Here is a 19,980-nt window from a genome sequence, read left to right on the forward strand (position 1 = left end):
GGTGTCTCCTCGCCCCTCGGCCAAAGCAGCAAGAGAGCAGCTGGCAGCCGAAGGTTGCCCGAGCTCCGTGGGGGTGCGTGGGGACTGTGGCGGGTTTCCGTTCCCATGACACCAGGGAAACCACCGTGGCGAGAAGGATGGCCTCAGCAAACATGAGCACTCGGCCAAGCTGGACTTTATTGCAAAATCGCCATCTCAGACAAGTCACTTGCTCTTTTACCACCTCTGTTTGTCATCTGGTAACCAGAAGAGCACTGGCCTGGATGGACAGATGGGGAAAGTGATGCACAGGGACGGATTTGCCCAACAGGGCACCATGAATCAGTGCAGGGGCAGGTCATGGACGAACATGTCTCATCTCCTAGTCTAAGGCTTCATCTTGCCTTTTTCATGCGGTAGCAGCAGTGTGCTCACCTGAAGCTGTGTCAGGCAAAGAGATGTGCCCTGTGCATGGCCACCTCAGCACTTTCCATCAGTGGCCTCGGGAGCAGGAAGCAGAGCCAGGGTCTCTAAGCCACTGAGGGTGACTGACTTATCTGAATAGTTTCACTAATGCTTTTCCCACAAAACTGTAATCTTAGAATTGTTTTCCAAAAGGTTCAAAACCAAAATGAAGTCTTTGAGCCAGCTCTACCACTCTCTGTGCCAAAATCAGCATTTTTTCTCAGCAGCCCAAAATGGCAGGACTGGGTTGTTTTCCTTTTTTAAAATTCCCTTTTTTTTTTAATCTCTTGCTGTTAAGACTGATTTCCTAATTTCTCCAGATTCTCGCATGTGATTTTTTAACCCTGCAAGTAGTCATTGCTGATAATTTAGTAATACTTGTGTTGAGAAGTGGAGACCAAGTGCCCCTAGTTGTGTTGGTCAAACATGTTGCATCATGAGAGTTGGAGAGCTGCGATGCCCTGTAAACACCCCCTTTACTCCCCTCGAACTGAGGAAGCATTAAAATACTGCTGGGTGTCTATGTCTACATATGGCGCAGACCTCAGTTGTTTTGCCCCTCTGAATTGGCAGCCCGGTAGGATGGAGAAGTTGACCCATTTGAAGCTCAGGTTGTCTGTGTTGTATCAAGGTCAGATGATTTTTGGCAGATGCAGACTAGAAGATGGGCCCCAGCCTTGTAGTGTCTGCCCTCATCACTAGAACTAAGCACAAAAAAGCAGTAACCATACAGACTACTTTTCCCAGAGCATCGATCACTAAAGCTATTAACCGTTCTTTCACCTTTTGTGGTTAAAACTAGTATTTTATGATAATTTCATGCTTACATTCAATGCTTAAAATCCCTGGGCAGGCTGGACCATGCTGTTAGATTCACTTCATCGAAACACACCTCTGCCCTGTAAAACACAGGGGCTGAGAAGATGAGATATGTATGGGCGAGACTTGGCCATTTCAGAGCTGAAGGGCTGCGAAGCGCTGCAGGAAGGGAATCACTCTTTCCTGAGGAGGGGCTAATTACGTAGAGGCCATCCCTGACAAGTGATGGTCACACTTTTGTCTTATTCGTCCCCAAAGGGATGCCGCCCCCCAGGTCTGTGTGCAGGGACTAGCAACCCTCCATTAAAGCGCTTCACCTGATGTCTAGCTCATGTCTCTGTAGCAGTTTCTGTGTCCCATGGATGCGGGGGAACGGTGACCAGCCTTGCTCAGAAGAGCCTCCTGCACGTCTCCGGCCCCAAGCTCCAGCCCCCAGAAAGACCTCACATTTCCAGGCTGAGCAATGCCAGTTCTTTGAGCATGTGCTCCTCTGTCCTGTTGTCACCGGCTCCCATATGTGGATGATCTAAAGTGTGGAGTAAACCTGGGACAGTGGACTTCACCCGAGTCTCACCAGCATGAAGGGTGCTCCTGTTCACACGCCACGCTGTGAGGGCTTCTTCTTATCGAATTTGCAGTGTGCTATAATCTGCCGATGTGCTTTTGAGTTACAGCTGCCACACCAACTCTTCCCCGTTTGCGTTTCACATGACAGCCAAGTCACTTCAGGGGGCCTGGGTGGAAAGTATGGGCATTGCGAGCATGAAATCAGATAGACTTGCCAGGTCCCAAAATGCACAGGACAAAATCGAGTTTCCCATGATTTCTGGGGTCTGCAGCAACAGTAGGTTCCTGGCACCCTCTAATGGAAAAGATAAGTCACTGAATTGCCATTCCACCGGCCCGCGAGTATTGGCTCCTGCTTTTCTATTTTTAATCTAATATCATGGTAATAACTTTTAGCCAGGCACAATACACCCCATGCCAGCACGGGCCCGAAGAATGTGCTGAACAAATGTCAAGGCTGCTCTGGGGAAACCAGAGGCTGCCTGGTGAGAGCCCCTGAGCCCTGGAAGCCAGTGCACAAACGCCTTGCTGCTTTACTTATGGAAATGAAAGGCAATAGCTAATCAGCTCTGACATTTGTGCCTTGTTCGTGAATTTAAGACACATGCTGGTGGACCAGTCATGTTACATTGCCTGTCCTTCCCGTTCCTCCCCTCCCTTCCCTTGGCCACATCAGTATGGTGGCATTTTCTGGGTTATTTTTTCAAGCTCAGGAGCCTGGACGCACCTCAAAAACAATCTCGGCCCATGTTAGAGAGGTGGCTCTGGAGCTAGTTTCCGAGCAGAACTACTGCTTGAATTATACGGTGTTTTTTTAAAGCTCAGCTCTTGCCAGAAAGTGACACCGCAGCCGGGAAGTCCTGCCCGCAGCCCTCCAGCAGAGCTCTCCCAAGATTTGTTACCAGGCGGGGGGACGTGTGACATTTAAAGGCATGGAAGAAGCCTACGTGGTGGCAAATACAAGCTCCCTGTGGCGGCTGGGCAACCTCACGGAGCCCACGGCTGGGTGGAGGGGGAGGCACGCTGGCTGGCTTCATGCATCTCCCCTGGGAGCCTGGCTCAGATCTGGGGCTGCTGGGGGGAGAGACAGGCTTTTCCATGGGCAGCTCAGCTAGTCTGAGAAAGTTTAGCAGGAATGGTTGATTGCTCCTTTTAATGCCACACTCACGTGATGGCAGGCACAGCACCCTGCTGCTGTCAGGTGGATTTTAACATGGGAGACGCCAGAGCAGGCCAGGAAAGGCTTGGCCCAAATCAGGGCTCCTGCTTCTGGGCAGCAGGCTGGTGTCCTCCTGCACCTTGATCTTAACTGCCAGCCAAGGGCTGCAAGTGAGACTTTCTCACCTCCTGCTGCTTGCCAGCCGCAGACTGGCACTGGCGGTGCTGGGAGATGCTGCAGCTGAGAGCAGCCGGAGCTGGGCCAGGCGAGCTGGGACGTGGGACGCTGTTTTCCTTCTCTCAAAAGCAGCCTGTGCTAAAAGGTGGCCCACACGTCCCAGCAAAGCCCTGCGAAGGAAAGTCTTGGAGGGAGCGTGGCATGACCTGCGTCCCCAGCTGCTTGGTGAAGAATCTCCCTTCGCACGGTAAAATACAGCTTTTCTGTCAAGTGCAAGTCTGCTCGTCGCTCACCTGCCAACAGAAGATGCAGAGTGTAGGTAGGACCCAGCCAATCAGTCATGCTCGCTTCCTTTATACACTACACCCAGAGAGAAATAAAATAATTTACATCACTGTCTAATGCAGTAAAATCTAATTTCCAGGAAACACTGTTTCATGCCGATCTCAAAGTTGCGGATTTGTTGCAATATGCAGGAGGTTTGCAAACTTAGCCGTGCAGAAGACGGTTATTTCCCTGGGCAAAAAGCTCCCAAAAAACAACGGCAGTGAAAGAAACAGGCGACCGACGCCGTGCCTGGCAAATGCATCATCGCGGAAACCGCGAGTTTAGCGAAACGCCGGGTTGCTGGAGGCATAGGCAGGCGAACACCCGGCCGTGCTAGCTAGCCCCGCCGCAGCCCCCTCGGCCCGGCTTGCTGCTCCTTTGCAAGGTCTGCAGGAGCTCCCTGGCGCAGGCAGAAATAAATGCCGCTAGCCGGGAGATGAAAGCCTGGGATCAAAGCTGGTTCGTGTGGCTACTCCTAGAGGAAGGGCAGGGAAGGGCCAGGGGCAGGGCTGGTGTTTGGATAGCGAAGCAGGGAATCTCTGGGTTTTCTGCCCCGTGCAGGGCAGGAGGCACAGGGGGAGGAGGAATGACAGCTCCCAGAGCTGACCCCATCCCCAAACCAGCTGAGCCCTTCCTACGCCCGCCTTCGGGGAGCAGCAGCCGTCCTCCGCACCGCACCGCACCGCACCGTGGGGCTCGGACGCCCAAAACGAGCCCGGCTTTGCCGCTGCCACATGCACCCGCCGCTGTCGCCCCCGTCGCGCGCCGGCCCCGCGCTCCTCGCACATCCGCCGCCTTAACCGCTGCCCACCACCACGCGGCAAGCCCGGAGCTCTGCCTTCGTCGCAGCGGGGAGCAAAAACCAGGCTGCAAAGCGCCAGATCACAAAAACATATAGAGAACCGCTGTCCCCTGAGGACGAGATGAGCCCCTCGGGTGCATTCTCCGGGGAAGTTTAAGGCACAGTTAAAGGCGGGCCGCTGGAAGCGAAAGATAGATAGTGCTCAAATTCAGCAGGTCCCTTTTAGAATCCCTTCAAAATCCTTTTACTTTTAGAATCCCCGTTTCCACAGCAACAACAGAGACACAGCTCTCTGCGGAGCTCAGGGCTATAAATAAATCCCAGATCTATAGTTGTGATATTAGCTATGAGGGCTTTAAAAAAATTGCCTGCGGTAATGAAGTGAAAAGATGAGTGCAGAAAGGAAACAAATTTAATGAGGAAAATATGGTTCATAACTTGGTTTAGACTGCAGCTTTGAACAAAAGAAAACCGACAAAACACAGAACCTGGTAAGACGCTGGTTTTTCTGAGGACCGTATCGATTTCAGCAGAACCGTTGGAAATGCTGCCTTGCAATCTCCGTTTTACATATATTTAAACTTTGCGTTTAAAGGGTTTTCTTAAAAACACCGAGAAATGGCCACTAGCCATTGTTTTCATAGCCTTGCTGTTTCTGGGGAAGCAATCAGCCAGCTAACGCCGGGCCAGATTTTAACAGCCTTATTCTTGTTGAACGTCGCCTGCCATACGAGTGACTCCACTGGCTCCGGTTCAGAGAGCGTCCCTATTTAGAAGAGGACTTCTGCGTGTGCTAACTTTAAGCACATATTTAAATCCTAATTGCTCTTCTCAACTGGGACAGTTGGCTGCTGTGGGACCGCCTGCGGGGGAAGATGCTATTCCACGAGACGCAGTCAGAGGGCAGGAATTTGGTCTATCGGATCTAAAGAAGTGCTGTCCTTACCCCTTGACACCAGCGTATAAACAAAGACGCAATCCCATCAGGAAAGATAAATATTAGCTGTGTTAGAGGCAAAGAGGAAATTAAATAACTATCACATGGCATAAAAACAAGCTTGTCGGAGGGAAGGAGCTGGTGTTTTTGAGCATGCAGAACAGATTTGTATACAGTAGTGAGGAGGAGGAGGAGGAGATGAGGACGGAGAAGAAAGGAAACACAAATCAAAGAGTTATTTGGAGTTTCCTCTTTTACAGACAGAAGGTCCATGTTATTCAAACAGATGTACTGCATGTCACCAGTTTTCTTGTGTTTGTTATTTTAAGGATGGTCTTAGGAAGAAAATAAATTCCAGCCCGAGGCTCCTTTATATCCATTTTAGGCAGTCTGTGGAGAGCAGCCCAAAAGGAACAGGGCTGTGGAGATTCCTCGCGGCTGAGCTGATGGTGCCTCCTCCGCTCTCTCGCCAGGAGGCAACTTCATTGAGGTCTGCTGGGTAGGAAACACCAGCAGCTCCACCTCTGTGGGGTCTGAAACCCACCCTCACCACCGTGATGCTCTGTGGCTGCTGCTCGCCCAGGGAGCAAAAGAACTGGAAGAAAAAAGATGTCACCACATGTCTGGACCATGGCAAAATCCAGGCAAAGTCTACCTGTGTCCATGTCTAAACTGGTGTCTGCTCCCTGACCAGCGATTCTCTACAGTCGCCAACAGAGACACATCCACCTTGGGCCGGGGGCATCAAGGGCAGGAAGACTTCCAAGGAAGGCATCCTGATAAAAATTGCTGATTGCTAGGAGAAAAGGCAGTGCTGCGTAAGGAATGACTAAATGGGTAGTATGGCAGATGCAGGTCTGTCTTGCTGTTAAGAGCATCTGGATTGCTTCACGCCAGCACACACAGCAGAGCAGGCAAGCCAGCTCCGGGACCCAGGCGTTCTGCGGCATTGCTCTGCAGCAAGATTAAGAGACTGGGTAATTCAGTTAACTGCGAGCCCTTCAAATGCAACCTGGGATCTGAATGTCAGCCTGGGTTTTCCATGGCCTCATCACCAGCAGCAACGATTGTGTGGGCGATGGGCTGCTGTTGTGACTCTCCAGTTTCATTGACTTTGCAACCCAGAACAAAGTTTGGTGCAATATGAAACAAAATGACACTTCGGTCTCCCATGAGCAACACCAGAGCCCGGCTGCGCTTCTCCTAAAGGTGTTGGCTGCCCAGGGTGAGAAAAGGAAGAAAATATAGCATCTTAATCTGGTCACCAGCACAAGTGATCTGATGGAGAGACCAACGCAGACAATACTGTGTGTTATATATCTGAAAGCGGAACAAAGCAGTCTGCTATTGAGACAAGTCTTAAAACATGAAGCAGCTCCAACAGTGGCACGTGCACCAGTCTGAACTGGTGTCTTTTTCTAAAATAGCTGCATTCACAGAAAAACTGTGCTGCAATAACTTTCTGGTGGGAGATAAACATTGTCATTACACAGAAAAAAAAAAATCGAATGCCCAGCTGCAAGCTCTGGGCTTGGAGTGCAAACATTTAATTCCTGCACCTTCTGCCCTAGTGACATTTCTGGATTGATTCATGTTTTCCAACGGGCCTTGAAAACCATCAAGCCTCTGTGCTCCTTGGTACCACCTAGCATGGATAACAGCAGAGCCAGAACATGCGTAAAAAACTTTCCCCTTCAGAGCACACACTGGGCATAAGACACCCACTCTGGGACTGGTGGTGTTTTTCTTTTCCTGCAATTAATGGTTTATCATGCAGGACATTTTAGAAGTAGCCCTTTTAATAGAAGACACAAAAAGTTGGAATCAATAAGCAATAGTAAAAAAAAAAAAAGGCACCGCAAAGGAAGCAGGCACCGGGCCCATTCTCTGAGGGCTCTGTCCTGCTCCCACTGAAATCAAAAGGAGTTCTGGAGTTGGCTGCAGTGGGAACAGGAACAGTCCTTAAGGCACTAATTAGTACAGCTGGCTGAATAATGCATAATGAACAGTTCATTCAGCTAATTTCATCTCTTTTTCTATTCATGAATTGCCTGTGAACCAATCCCAATTTTCTCATTTTGGTTGTCATTCAGAAGTTATTTGTGGGTTCCTTCAGGAAATAATCCCCAGTGTGCAATTCCAGTGTGCATCCAACACGTAAATATCTGATGTTTGCACAGACGTGTTTGGCAGTGTGGGGCTAGCAGGTATGGCAGATGACGCTATTTTTCTTGCCTGAGCAGATGATTTCTTTAACTAACAAGTGTGGAATGAATTTCAAATGTTGCAATGAAACCCTGAACTTTACATTCATTTCTGGTAAATATTTGTGCCTGCTCCTTTCTCTCTTATGCTTCCTCCCCGAGCGTTTTAAAAGGGCCGAGCTGGTTAGTGGCATACCAACCACAAGCAGGGACAGGAGGGAGCTGATATGAAAAAAACCCAAGGAATGTCACAAGAACACTCAAGTAAATACTTCCAGACTTCCTTCTCCAGCTGTAAAATGATTTGGCTGAGGCTAAGAGCAAATTAACATTGTGCAATGTAAGATGGGGAGAGCTGGAATCGGTCTGCGGAGAGGAGGGTCGGGGTCTACCCTGGGGAGCTGCACACCCCTCCGGGCTGTCCGAGCCGCTGGCCACGCGCCTCGCTCACGGGCACAGGCTGCCCCTCTCTCGGCTCTGGCGACCTGGATCCCAGCGCGGCAAACAGCTGCGCTAGCCCACGTAATAGGAAACTAAAAACGCTCGCAGCACAGGCTCGCGTTGCAGAGCCACTCCAACGTGCTTCCCGGGGCGAGACCGAGGTACAGAAAAACTCAGAGCAGGAGTCAAGGGGAACTCGCTGTCCTGCGACTGGGACGCTGAGGAGCAGGGAGGCCGTTCCCGGCAGCAGTAGCTTCAGCGAAGGCTCCCACATCAGCGCCTTGCCTGAAGGAAGAGTTTTCCAGGCACGCAGAGCAGGGAGAGGGAGGGGAAGGCCCGAGCAAGGGCAGCAGAAGTCATGGAAAACCAGGGATGTTTCTTTTGCAGCGGACTCTCAGTTTGAATTTGAAAAGGTGACGGATGAGACGGGGTGGTGATCGAGGGGGTACCTTTTCTTAGTGAGAGGCAAGACCACCCGTGATGCCTTTAGCAGGAGAAAACGGAGAGAAAAACCTCAATGTAAAGACATGCGTGTGTCTGCCAGAGTCTATCCGGCAGAGGGCAGTGACACACGCACACCCGCGCGCACGCACAGACACAAACACACACACACACCCCCCCGACACATCACTGTCAGCTTTTGGAGGCTGAGCCTGTTAGTCTACCCTGCTTTTGCTGCAGTCACAGGCAAGGACACCTTCCACCAGGCCCCGTCCAAATCAAACGGATTCGTTTCCTGAGTTGAAAGGCACGTTGCAAGGGATGTTGCAGGCCCTAGGGTGTTCTTTTTCTTTTGCAAAGCCCACGTGATATTTTTCTACGTGCTTCAAAGCTGAGGTTTGTTTATTTTTTCAAAACCAAGAGCTCCAATCCCAGCATCTGTGAGGAACCTTACAGGAAATAACGAGCATGCACTCCAGTACTGGAGTGAACATGCAATAGCAATATTTATCTTCCTTCTACTTACAACAGCACAGAGAGCGTGCAAGGCTGTTACTACTGTCACTCAGCGCAGCTGAGCAGGAAAGAAGACGAGGAAGTTTTGTGTGGAGCATCAGGATCAGAGGACTTCACCAAAGCATGGGGCTGGCCAGAAGCGGGCAGTTTTACTTGGCAGCAGGGAGCAACCTTTTGCAGGAGAGCAGCCAGGAAGGGCAATTGCAAGTGGGCACGTGGAGGGAGCTGCGGGATGATCGGCAGCAGAAAGGTCGGGAGAGGCGGGACAGAGCAAAGGAAAGGCCCGGGGTGGTGGGGTCTCTGCTGAGCAGCACAAAAGGAGCCGGCAGGGTAAAAGTTCAGTTTTCAGGGTGAAAGTTGGGCTGCAGGGATCCCACTCGCAACCACACAGTATCTCTCCCTACAGAGTTGGTCTGACAGGTTTCCTTTACATGTATATAGATAAATACATTTTCTCTTAGCACATGGTCTGGGACAGGATTCAGTCCCGAAAGAGAGGAGAGTTGGCTTTGGGTGGAAGCCACGTGAGGGCAGGGAATCCATCACAGCTAACTAATACTCAGCGACATGAAGAAAGCCATAATTTTATCTATGGCTTTGCAGGTTATTTTGGCAGAAGACTTAGAATTGCCAGGTTGAATTTCAGGCAGAAGTGCTATGATTTAAATCATATTTGGGAGGTCCAAAAATGCCAAACATGCAAAGAAAAATCTGCACATTTAATGACAAGTGTCAAACAGCCTCCCAAAGGAGCCTAAGAACTTTTAAAAGCCGATACACAAAAGCTCTGGAAAGGTCCCCTGCAGAAAAGTCCTGTGGGCTGGGAGCACTGGACAGGACGACAGTTGGGTAACTCAAAAGGCCTTTTAACCAGCAGCCTCCTAACCAAAGTTCTCCCATGTCAATGGGTAGAGATTCTCATTTCCTACTACCTCTGTAGATAGATCAAAAAGTGAAACAGCTGTTTTTACACAGGGCTCAGTCACCCACCTCACATTGAATTATTTCAGTTAATTTTTACACACTTTTGGGTATTCCAGCCTTCCTAGCAGTATTGCATTGAGTCAGGTTCACATGAAGAAGAAATTATCTTGGTGGATTTGACTAGGTTTGCTCCGATGTGCTGTTTAAAGATAAGCAGCACTTCAGTCAGGCTCCTTGCTTAAATAGGATCCAGAAATACTGAGTACAATAATTCAGATTCTTAAGCCAGCAGGTGAGAACTAAGCTAGATGTGCACAGTGTTGACTCACTTCTAGCCTGACTGGGACACTCAGAAAGTAACAGCTTCTGCATGTGTTGAAAATATGGAAAAAGGAAAATAACTGGACTCTCAGTTATTGTTTACTGATTACTCTAGCAAGGAATCTTCCCCAGCTGTTTGTCCCAGACATGCACAAAGATTATCAGGAGAACTTACGCCAAGAGAGAAGATGCAGGAAATAGGATGATCTGGGGATAAAATAACACCAACAAACAAACGAGCCAGCTTTGGTATCCAGTGAACTGTGCTCTTTCAGGGAACATGGCTGTACACAGACACCAGTTGCTTCCCAGAACGACCTTCAATTACAACCTGCCGGCTTGAGCGAGTTGTAACATGAGCTCTTACAAAGCTGATTTATTTTGCTCAGGGTGGTTCCTTGCTTTGCCCACTGGCTAGCCAGGAATTCTTGGTGGCTTGTGACAGAATTATATGTCACGCTCTTTTTGGTTTCCTAGGGTTTCATCCAAAGGCACTTCCAAGCAGAGAAAAGGCTCCCAGTTCCTATACACTTCAGATTAAAATCTGTTTTACTGTCTGGCATCTAAGTCAGACAACTTCTGCTCTAGCTGTAAATCACAGACTCACTCCTTAGCAGTAAAATTCACAAACTTGCACTCAGGCACAGGCTTAGGCCAACTTCCCAAGCAAAAAAGGTTAAGCCTTCAACTTGCTGCAGACCAGGTAAACATCAGATACTTGAGTTGACTGAGCACAGTGTGGTGTTTTGAGGATGGATTAATGCTGGGATAAAGATACCAGCATAAGCAGAAAGGCCACCAAAAGGACTCGGCATCCTTATGCCTACTGCCTGGCTTGTGCTTCAATCCAGTGCGAACCTTTCCTAAGGGACTGAGCACTTCCTTTGTTTTCTGCAGATCCCTTCCTCCAATGGACAATGCTGGGCATGCCAGGAAAAGGAAGTGCATGATGGATCACTACAATGAAAGAGCACAGAGAGAGGCTGTGGGATTTTCAAGGACCCTCTCAGAGTAGGAGTCTGCAATGATGAAGCCTAACAGAGCTGTCCTCACAGAAGCGGAGCTGTGTGGCTTTACAATATATGACATTATGTAATCCCAGTAAGCTTCCTTGGACGGCTTTCTCTTGCATTTCAGTAAGACTTCAATAAATGCAGTTGATAGACTACGATATTCTGAAGGGAAATAAAAAAAGGATGAAACACCAGTATTTGGAATTTCTGTGGTGCAGCAATTCATCTTAGCAAGGTGTATAATGAGATTTCCAATAACCATCACCCAAAGGAATAAGCCTTTTTCTCTTATACAATACAAACACAAGTGTGCACACAACTCATGTAAAAGAAAGAAGTCCACATTCTGGCATCGTGTGCACCCCATAAAGTTCACAGATTATGAACTCAAGACACAGTGAAATTGTGCTTATAAAAATACAAACATTATTCTTTTTGCCTGTGTTGCAACAATGTTGCATTCGTTTGCTTCTGCATAAGGTAAAGACAAGATCCCTCCTCCAAGAAGATTAAAATCTATAAAAATCAAGTCTGGAATCATCCTTCTTCTGCCTGGGGTCACAAATAAAAACCTTGTTCCTGGCCTGCTCCACTTAAAAGATCTCCACCCATGTCATTTATCTAACTGATATGTAGTCTGGCTACCGGGCTACAACAGACGCACAACTAAGTCACAGGAAAAAAACGTATGAAAAGAAATCACGTGTCTGCCTCCTGGTTGCGGGATACCATCCATGCAACCTGTAGGCAAATCCAGCACTGAAGACAGTAATGCTGCTTCAAAATCTACAATGTACACATCTAAACTGCTGGTAGCCAGAATCTCCATTTAGAATAAAGCTGTGGGAATATGGGGGGAAAAAATAATGTTTTAAGAGGTCTTCACAGCCTCTAGTGTTCCCATACTGCGTTTGGAGACTATCTGAAGTCAAATGCCAAATTGGCTTCGACAGCAGAGAGCTGCTCGGTTCGGTAGGAAGACTGTTGAGGCAAATACTCATGCCAAAAGCTTTATTTGGATGCTGGCATCATACATCTCACAGCTTATGCCGTACTACAGCTCCCCGCACCACCCTGCAGCCTCCGTGCTTCATACTTTGCTATCTTAACACAAACAAAGGGCAGGGAAATGAGGCGTTGTAGCTGTTCCCTGTTTATCCCTTTAGGCTCAAGGCTGAACCTAGGAAGCCTCTGACAGAACAAGGAAGAAAGACATCGTGTACTGCAGCATATTGGAGATAAATGAAAAATACAGATAGGCTTCCTAGCATCAGTGGACAGCGTGAACACATCTACCATGAAAGAAAGAAAGAGGAAGGCCAAAGATGACGTAGAGGCAGGCAAGAGAGCCCTGACAGACACCAGTGGAGACAGACTGGAAAAGTTAAGGACATGGTGGTCCTCTCTGGCTCCATTATGGACACCCAGGGCTGCTGCCATATGAGACCTGGGCCATGAGGACAGAGCCACCCACTCCACATCTCCTCTCCCGGGCCAGCCCAGAGGAGCAGGGCCGGGCCTGGAGGTCACCGCTCAGCCCGGCCCCGCTCCCCGGGCAGCGCAACCACCGTCGCCCCCTCACAGGCCTCGGGGCGGCGCCGCCGCACCCAACCGCCAACGGACCCGCCACACACAAAAGGCGGCAGCTCCCGCCCCTCCCCTATTTAAAGGACGCCGCGGCCAATCAGCTCCCGGGGGGAGGAGCTACAAGGCGCTAAAAGCCCGGCCGACGCCACCATTCTACGCGCGGAAGAGGGTGGGGGAGCAGGCAGGGAGCCAATGGCGGGGCGCGAGTAGACAGCTCGGGCGGGCTCGGCCAATCGGCGCGGCGATGGGCGGGGCCCGCCGCGGGGTCAGGCCGGGAGTGAAGGCGCTCCGTCTCTCCTTCCTCTCGCTCTCTCCCTCCCTGCCCCCCGCCCCGCTGCTCTGCTCTGCTCTCCCGGCTGGGACTGCTCACCGCGGGATCCCTCCGCCGCGGGCTCGCGGTGCGCGCGCGGCGCCGTCGTCCGCCTCCGCCTGCCCGCTGCCTCCCAGCGAGGGATTACTTCTTCCCGCGGTTGTGGCGGCGGCGGGGCCCAGCGCGGCGGGACGGGCTTGCGCGGAGGATGGAGGCGGCCGGCGGGCGGCTGAGGCGAGGAGCCGCCCCGTGAGGGAGGACGCGGGAGCGCAGAGGCCTGCTCGGGGCCGCCGCGCCGCCCTCCGCCCGCCGGGCCCTGCCGGGCGGCGACCCCGCGGCCAGGCCGCGCCTCGGCGCTCGGGCCTGCTCGCCCGGCGGCCGCCCTCGGCCGGGGCCCGGCCCGCCGCCGCCGCCCCCCCTCGGCCCTCGCCGCCGGGGGGCGGGAGCGCGGAGCGGGCCCTCTCGGCGGCGCCGGGGCGCTGGCCTGGCGGGACCCCCGCGGGGCTCCGCCGGCCGCCGCCCCCCGGGCGTGCTCGCTGCGGCCCGGCGGCGCCGGGGGCCGGCGCGGCGCCATGGTGGAGAAGCGGTGCCCGCGGCTGCAGCGGGACGGCGTGTACCGCTGGTTCTCCGAGCTGCCCTCCCCGCAGCGCGTGGAGTTCCTCTGCGGCCTCCTGGACCTCTGCATCCCGCTGGAGCTGCGCTTCCTGGGCGCCTGCCTGGAGGACCTGGCGCGCAAGGACTACCACTCGCTGCGCGACTCCGAAATCAAGGCCAACAACCCCGCCGACCTGGGCAGCCTCACCAACCTGACGGACGAGGTGGTGCGCAGCAAACTTCTGGTGTCCCTGGCGCTGCTGGGCTCGGCCCACCGCGAGGCGGCCGGGGTCCTCTTCCGGACCCTCACTCACATCGATTCCGTCATCAACAACTACGGGCTGCAGCTCAACGAGGGCCGCACGGGCGATGAGTTCCTCCTGCTCTTCACCATGGCATCCAACCACCCTGCGTTCAGCTTCCACCAGAAGCAGGTGCTGAGGCAAGAGCTTACCCAAATCCAGAACATCATGGCCAGCACCAGCAAGAACCCCGGCACCTCCACCCTCAACACCATGGCAACCTATCCCGGGTGCCACAAGGTGGGTATCCTGCGTTGCTGCAGGGCACTGCGCGGCGGCTTCCGCTCTTATTCCAAATCTTTCTTCTTGCCTTTAGTGCCAGCCTTCTGGTAATAGATGGCAGCCTGAGAGCCTGGCAGGGATCAGTTGCTCGGTCGATGGGATGGTGGACCCGGGGGTAAAAAGAGGGGGTGGACAGAGGTTTTTGTGGACTCATGCCATTTAATGAGACGGTGTTCACAAGGTGATCAACAGGCAGCAGTATAATCCTTAACTGATTTGTTCCTGGTTAGGCTTCTGCTGAGGGGGCTGTCCTACCAGCTGCATGGCAGACTAGTGATTTAGTAGGGGAAGCAAGCGTGTAACATCTCTAGAAATGGGAGTAAGCATCTATTTAAAAGCCGTTCCTTGGAAGAAGTTGGAAGAGAGGATCAGCTTTGGAAGTAGCTGTCCAGTGGCAAAGACATCTTGGTGAGTCTGGGTCATGTTTAGACAAATATGATGGCAAACGTTGTGACTTTCTGATCCTGAACTTAATTTAAAGAAATGTTGTGGCTCCCTGTCGTCCTGCATGTCTCTGATGTTGACCTTGGTGCCAGTGGTTCACCATCATTGACTTGCAGTTTGTTCATTCGATTGCAAGCAGTTAAGCTAGACAGTAACACTTTAAGATATGCTGTTAGTAATGAGATGTTACTGACTGTTTAAGTGCTCTTAGCCTGCTACAAATTATGGAGTTAAACCACTGCCTCGACTGAATTTAACCTGCTTTAAACTTCAAAATAAGTACCAACTAAGTGGGTTTATCACTTGATCAGTTGACAGGCGGTAGCTTTTTAGGATGCACTGACTCAGTCAGCAGATTACCGTGAAGGGATGTTACCCATCTTCTGTTGGGAAAGATGGTGTATACCTAAAAGCTAAAAACAACCCTGTATTGGAATAGTATCCTAAATAAAGTTGTTGCTGAGGGCTCAGTACAGCCCTCTGTACCTCAGTACAGATTCAACTGAAGTTAAGCATTGAGCCTCAGACTGAGGCAGAAGTGTATGCTTGGTTTTCCTTTTAAATACAAATCTACTTACAGTTTTGTTTCTTTGGACAGCTGCTTTAATTTTAAAATTTGGATGAGTATTGTTAAGCCTCTTCTCTTTCCATCTTTCCTTGCTATGCCTTTAAACCCTAGTTGTTCCTGACATTTTGTTTCAAAAGGAAAAACGGACTCCAGGGATGGCTCTTTCTTCAGTTTAAATCTCTGTGTGAATAAAATATAGATGGAAAGAATACTTGAAAGAGGATGTATAATATAGCAACAGAAGGAGCTTCCTTACAGATACTTAACTACTTGTAACTTTCCTTACTCAAAAGACGTTTGGGCCCTAACTTTGAAAGGAAAGATTGTAAATCATACATGAGTTTTTCCAAAATAAGTAGGAAAAAAAGATAAAACTACACAGGGATGAATACCTTTTAGAGCATACTTTCATAGCCTCACAAATAGTGCACAGGTTTTACGTAGCTGAAAAAGTCTGGCACTATTTAAGTCATTCTAAGATGGACGGAGAATCCATCCTTCCATTTTTCCTGCCAGCAGTAAATTGTACAGTACAGTCACTTGATCATTGTTGTTTTTCTTCTGAATACATTCAAGGGCTATCTTTAAGAAAAAAAGGATTATGAATTTTTTAGAAATTGGCTTTGAAGAATACTGGTAGCTAAGTACACATTAGTTGAGAGGGGAAAAAAAAGTGTTATTTTACTTTTACTATCTTTTGAATTTGCATTTTCTTTGTGAACAGATGCAAGTTTTCTTTTTTTAAGATTATTAAACTTTTTAGATGCTGATAGCTGGTTAATTTTGCTACTTTTAGAATAAGAAGTTGGCTTAAAACAAGGATTGGATGAAGCAAGTGGAAAAAACAATGTCTTGCTCCATTCAGCCTTGTTTAAATATGCACAAATAAATTCCAATACTGTGGATTTAGATCTTGTGATGTTACCAAGTTATGTTGTGACAATACTTGCGTTGTAACATCACCTAGAAAAACCAATGCAGATGTCCAGAGAACGTGAGCTGCCTTGGGCTGCTGCCTGCCAAAAGTCCTGTGCTCTTAGCTGTCTTCAGAATTGGAGGAGAATTTCTTCCCCAAAGCCAGCATTTTCTCATTGCTTTCTCATCACTCTTGCTGCTTTTACTACAGCTTGAGCTACACTGAGCTGATACTTGAAGTTAGCACTGTGTGTTAAATTGTATGAATGCTGCACCTAAATTTCCAAGCACTCTTTGAGCTCATCTTCTGAAAATGAGCTTCAGAGATAGTGACTATTTGAAGTCCTGAGAAACTCTGAGAAGCTAGAATGGAGTGGATGTGTAATGGCATGCAAAGAGGGAGCTTTTTGTGAGCAAAGGAAGTTATCCTTCAGTGTTTCCCGTGTGCTGAGTGTGGGAGCAGGGGCTAACACTTGTGTGAGTACCTATTTTTCCTTATAACTTGGGGCCTGCTAACATTCCTAACTGTTCACATTTAATGTGTTTATTCAGCGATGCAAAAGTTGTCAGGTGGTTGAACAGTGCTTGGTTCACTTTGCAGAGACAAATATCTCTGTGCTCCTTCTGCTTGGCCAATCCTATTAAAGTGTGACCCAACTTTCATATTAGCTAAAACTTTTTTTCCAAAGGATTGGAGTTTGCAGTCCTCTTCCCTTCTCCCAAACCTGAGTTTCAAAACTTACGCTATTGCTTTTGGAGAGATTTTGCTGTTTAATAGTCAACTGTGTGAACAATTGATACAAAATTACTTGCAAGAATTACCTGATTCCTCAGGTTGCTTTGGGGGAGGGGAAGGGCTTTAAAGTTGGTTAGCAGTACAAACCACTTTTTGCCATTGTCTTTTACTGCCTACTGCATTTGCTGAGTACAGGAAGGCTCCCTGCAGCTGCCCATAACGCTTTGCTTTAATTTTTGCATTTCAAGAGTATTCTTGGACTATGTGAATCTGAACTATCCAGGAAAAGATGGCTATGGCTGGTTTCAAGTAGGTCAGTAAATATTAGATTCATGGTTTCTTGGTGGTAGGACAAAATTAAATTTCCTTGCCCTGAGTAGGGAAAACTACAGACTATTGCTTCAATCTCTATAAAGATGATTTCTGCTCCTTGTTCTGTATTTTCTTCTGCTTTTGGATGACATTAATGCTTTCATGATCGAGTTGTGGATTCTTCAAACTTTTTTGCTTGTAGGCATAAGGTCTAATAAGGTTTGTATGGTTTTTAAAAATTGAAATAGTGCAAATCATCTTCAAATTAAGCCCAGATACATATCTAAAGAATGGTGCCATTTAAAACATTTGTTCCTGGGATTAACCATAACAAATAGGTTATTCTTTTAAACTGAAAATGATCCAGCTGACAGTTTTCAGGCCATTTTTGCCTCTTAAGATGACTTTGTTCAGCTGTCTGTTATTACCTTTGTCAGGAAGGAGACTGAGAATGGTGTTCTCATCAGTGCTTAGCAGCATCTTGAAGGCTTTTTTCTGTGCCTTGTGTATAGTGTGATGCTTAGAACGGCAAGCTGCTGCTCTCACATCATAGAGGAGGTGGAGCTGGAAGGCTCAGGGGGCACATGAAAACCAGGAGCCAAATGCTTCCTGCTATACATGTACACGGCCAGGTGCTCTGGTATGCAAATTGCCACTGCTGAATTTGTGACCCCCAGAGAGGAGGGAGATGCATCTCAAAACAGATACCTCTCCCAACGTCCTGGGCCACCCATTCAGGCTTCTGTTATGTACATCTTGTGACAATAGACATCTTTATGGATGAAAGTGTAAAGTTTTTATTCACCCATGTTTTTTGGGGCTGTAGTGCTGCTGTCTATACAGAAACCCTTAAGCTTATGTCTGTATTTCATATAATGACATAAAGCTGTCCAAGCTAACCTGGACCTACTTGAGTACTGGAACTCATCTAGTCATGATATGAATCTCTGCATGGGCTAACATTTCATGTCAAGAAGTCTAGTATCAGTTAGTAACACTGAAGACCTACCCGGGGCTAGAGGAGTTATTCATGATCCTGTTGCTTTGTATTCCTTAGAGTTGTTTCATCTACTTATTGAGATCATTCCACAAAAGCAGTGAAATAAGGTAATGTTTTGGCTAGTTACTGCCTGCTCTGACTTGTGATAGGAGCTCTTGCTGACTTCGGTGGCATTTAGTGCAATGATTGGGTTGTGGCCTCAGCTGTAGAACCAGGGCAATAAATAGTAGGTCTGACTACAGTTTGGAGTTGAAAGGAAGCAAGTCAATGACACTGTAGTTATGTGGCTGTTTTCGGGTTGATATCTTGTGAATGGGAACAGGGCTCTTGCCCAGTCAGCTTCCAAATTCTGCACCAATGTCTATTTCAAGCTTATAGCATAAGATGCTATTTTTCACCCGTGCTAATTCCATAGGCTCATCTAAAATTTAGAAATAACTGCTAAAGACTATGTATTGGGAACTGTGTAGAGCTGATGTTATGAGGTGTCCATTTCAAATACCTTCAGTGCTGTTTTATTTCTGCACCGTTTGGTTCAGGTGATTGTAATTACACACTCTTCAGAAGTATTTTGCACAGATTTTTTTATCTATGGAATGATGAGCTGGAAACAAAAATATTACTTGGTAGGTTGAAACTGAGTCGTTACAGTCCTCACAGAGCAAGTGATCTCGCTATTAAATGATGCACGTCAAGTGCCTGTATGGCATTTATGCTAGCTTTGCAGGGGTAGAATAAATCATGAAAAATTTTTAGCCTCCTAGCCAACATAAGATGATATTGCTTTAATAGCTTGCCATGTTAATAGCAATTGCAATCTAGAATTAGAGTTGTTTATTTGTTGGTATCGGTAGATTCATCCAGGAACAAGAGAAGTTGTTGCTATCCGAGGAGCAATCTTATTTTTAAAAACACATGAAACACAACCTCAGGAGCTAGGAGTAGGTCTTTTAGCTTCCAGTTGGTGGCATATGCCTATTCTTGCATGTCCTTTTGGTATTCTAGGTACCTGAGGCCACATGGATTACACGTACCTATTGACATTCCAGTTAGAAATCTGAGGCTTCTAGTTCGGACTATAATTTTGCTGATATTCTTGTTTTGAGTTTGTCTGACTCAGATAAAATGGTTCAGCCTTGAACCTGTAAAATTTTCACAAGTATGAGTTTCACGTGTAAGGGAATCATCAAAAAAAGATAATGATCCCTTGCATTAACAGTATTTATTACCACCAAATTCATTTTGCCTAATCATATAAAGTTACGTGATGAACTTGATTTTAAGAACCTAAACTAGTTTGCTTGGAAAGTGGACTGTACATCCAAACATCAGGGACAGAACAGCCAAAAAAACCTTCTGTTGAGCTAATAATGATGCTGTTTTTTCCGTGAACTGCCTTCCCAATTTTTGCACAGGCTGAATGAAGTTTTGCTTTAGGAGTGTGTTCTACTTCCTTACTTTTTTAATTTGCTCTAACTTCTCCTTACTAATTACCTAGTAATTGTCTGTTAAGCAAAATTGAAATAGACCTCATCTGTTCTGGAGTAAAAGCGCCTATTGTAAGGTATTGTACGCTTTGAACTGTACCAGACTACAAACTGATTTATGTGCAAGCTGTATGTAGATCATAAAGCAGAGCTAGCAGTAGGTAACCGCACCTAACAAGCATTCCAGTGTGTAGCTTGAAAGGTTTTGAACAGCATCCTTGTTGGGAAGTACTTGTCCATTTGGTTAAGAGTTTGTTCTTAAAAATGGCTTGAATTGCTTAAATGGATCCTGTGATCCTTTAGCTGAAAAATAGATACAAGCACTGCCTTTTTCTGGCAGGATGGTCCTGA

At 48.2% G+C, this 19,980-nt stretch overlaps 1 protein-coding gene across 3 annotated transcripts in view; it reads left to right on the forward strand.

Annotated features, from left to right (window-relative positions):
- Positions 1 to 13,561: 13,561 nt before the first annotated feature.
- Positions 13,562 to 19,980, forward strand: part of ZCCHC14 (zinc finger CCHC-type containing 14) — a 57,004-nt gene continuing 50,585 nt past the window's right edge. For all 3 annotated transcript variants that reach the window (XR_010885275.1, XR_010885274.1, XM_013956994.2), the window contains exon 1: positions 13,562 to 14,125. Coding sequence is in view for 1 of the 3 variants with exons in the window: in XM_013956994.2 (XP_013812448.2) it covers positions 13,562 to 14,125 (564 nt within the window). In the remaining 2 variants the exon portion in view is untranslated. The remainder of the gene's footprint in view (positions 14,126 to 19,980) is intronic.

The sequence above is a fragment of the Apteryx mantelli genome, chromosome 10, assembly GCF_036417845.1.
Source record: "Apteryx mantelli isolate bAptMan1 chromosome 10, bAptMan1.hap1, whole genome shotgun sequence".
NCBI classification, from domain to species: Eukaryota; Metazoa; Chordata; class Aves; order Apterygiformes; family Apterygidae; genus Apteryx; species Apteryx mantelli.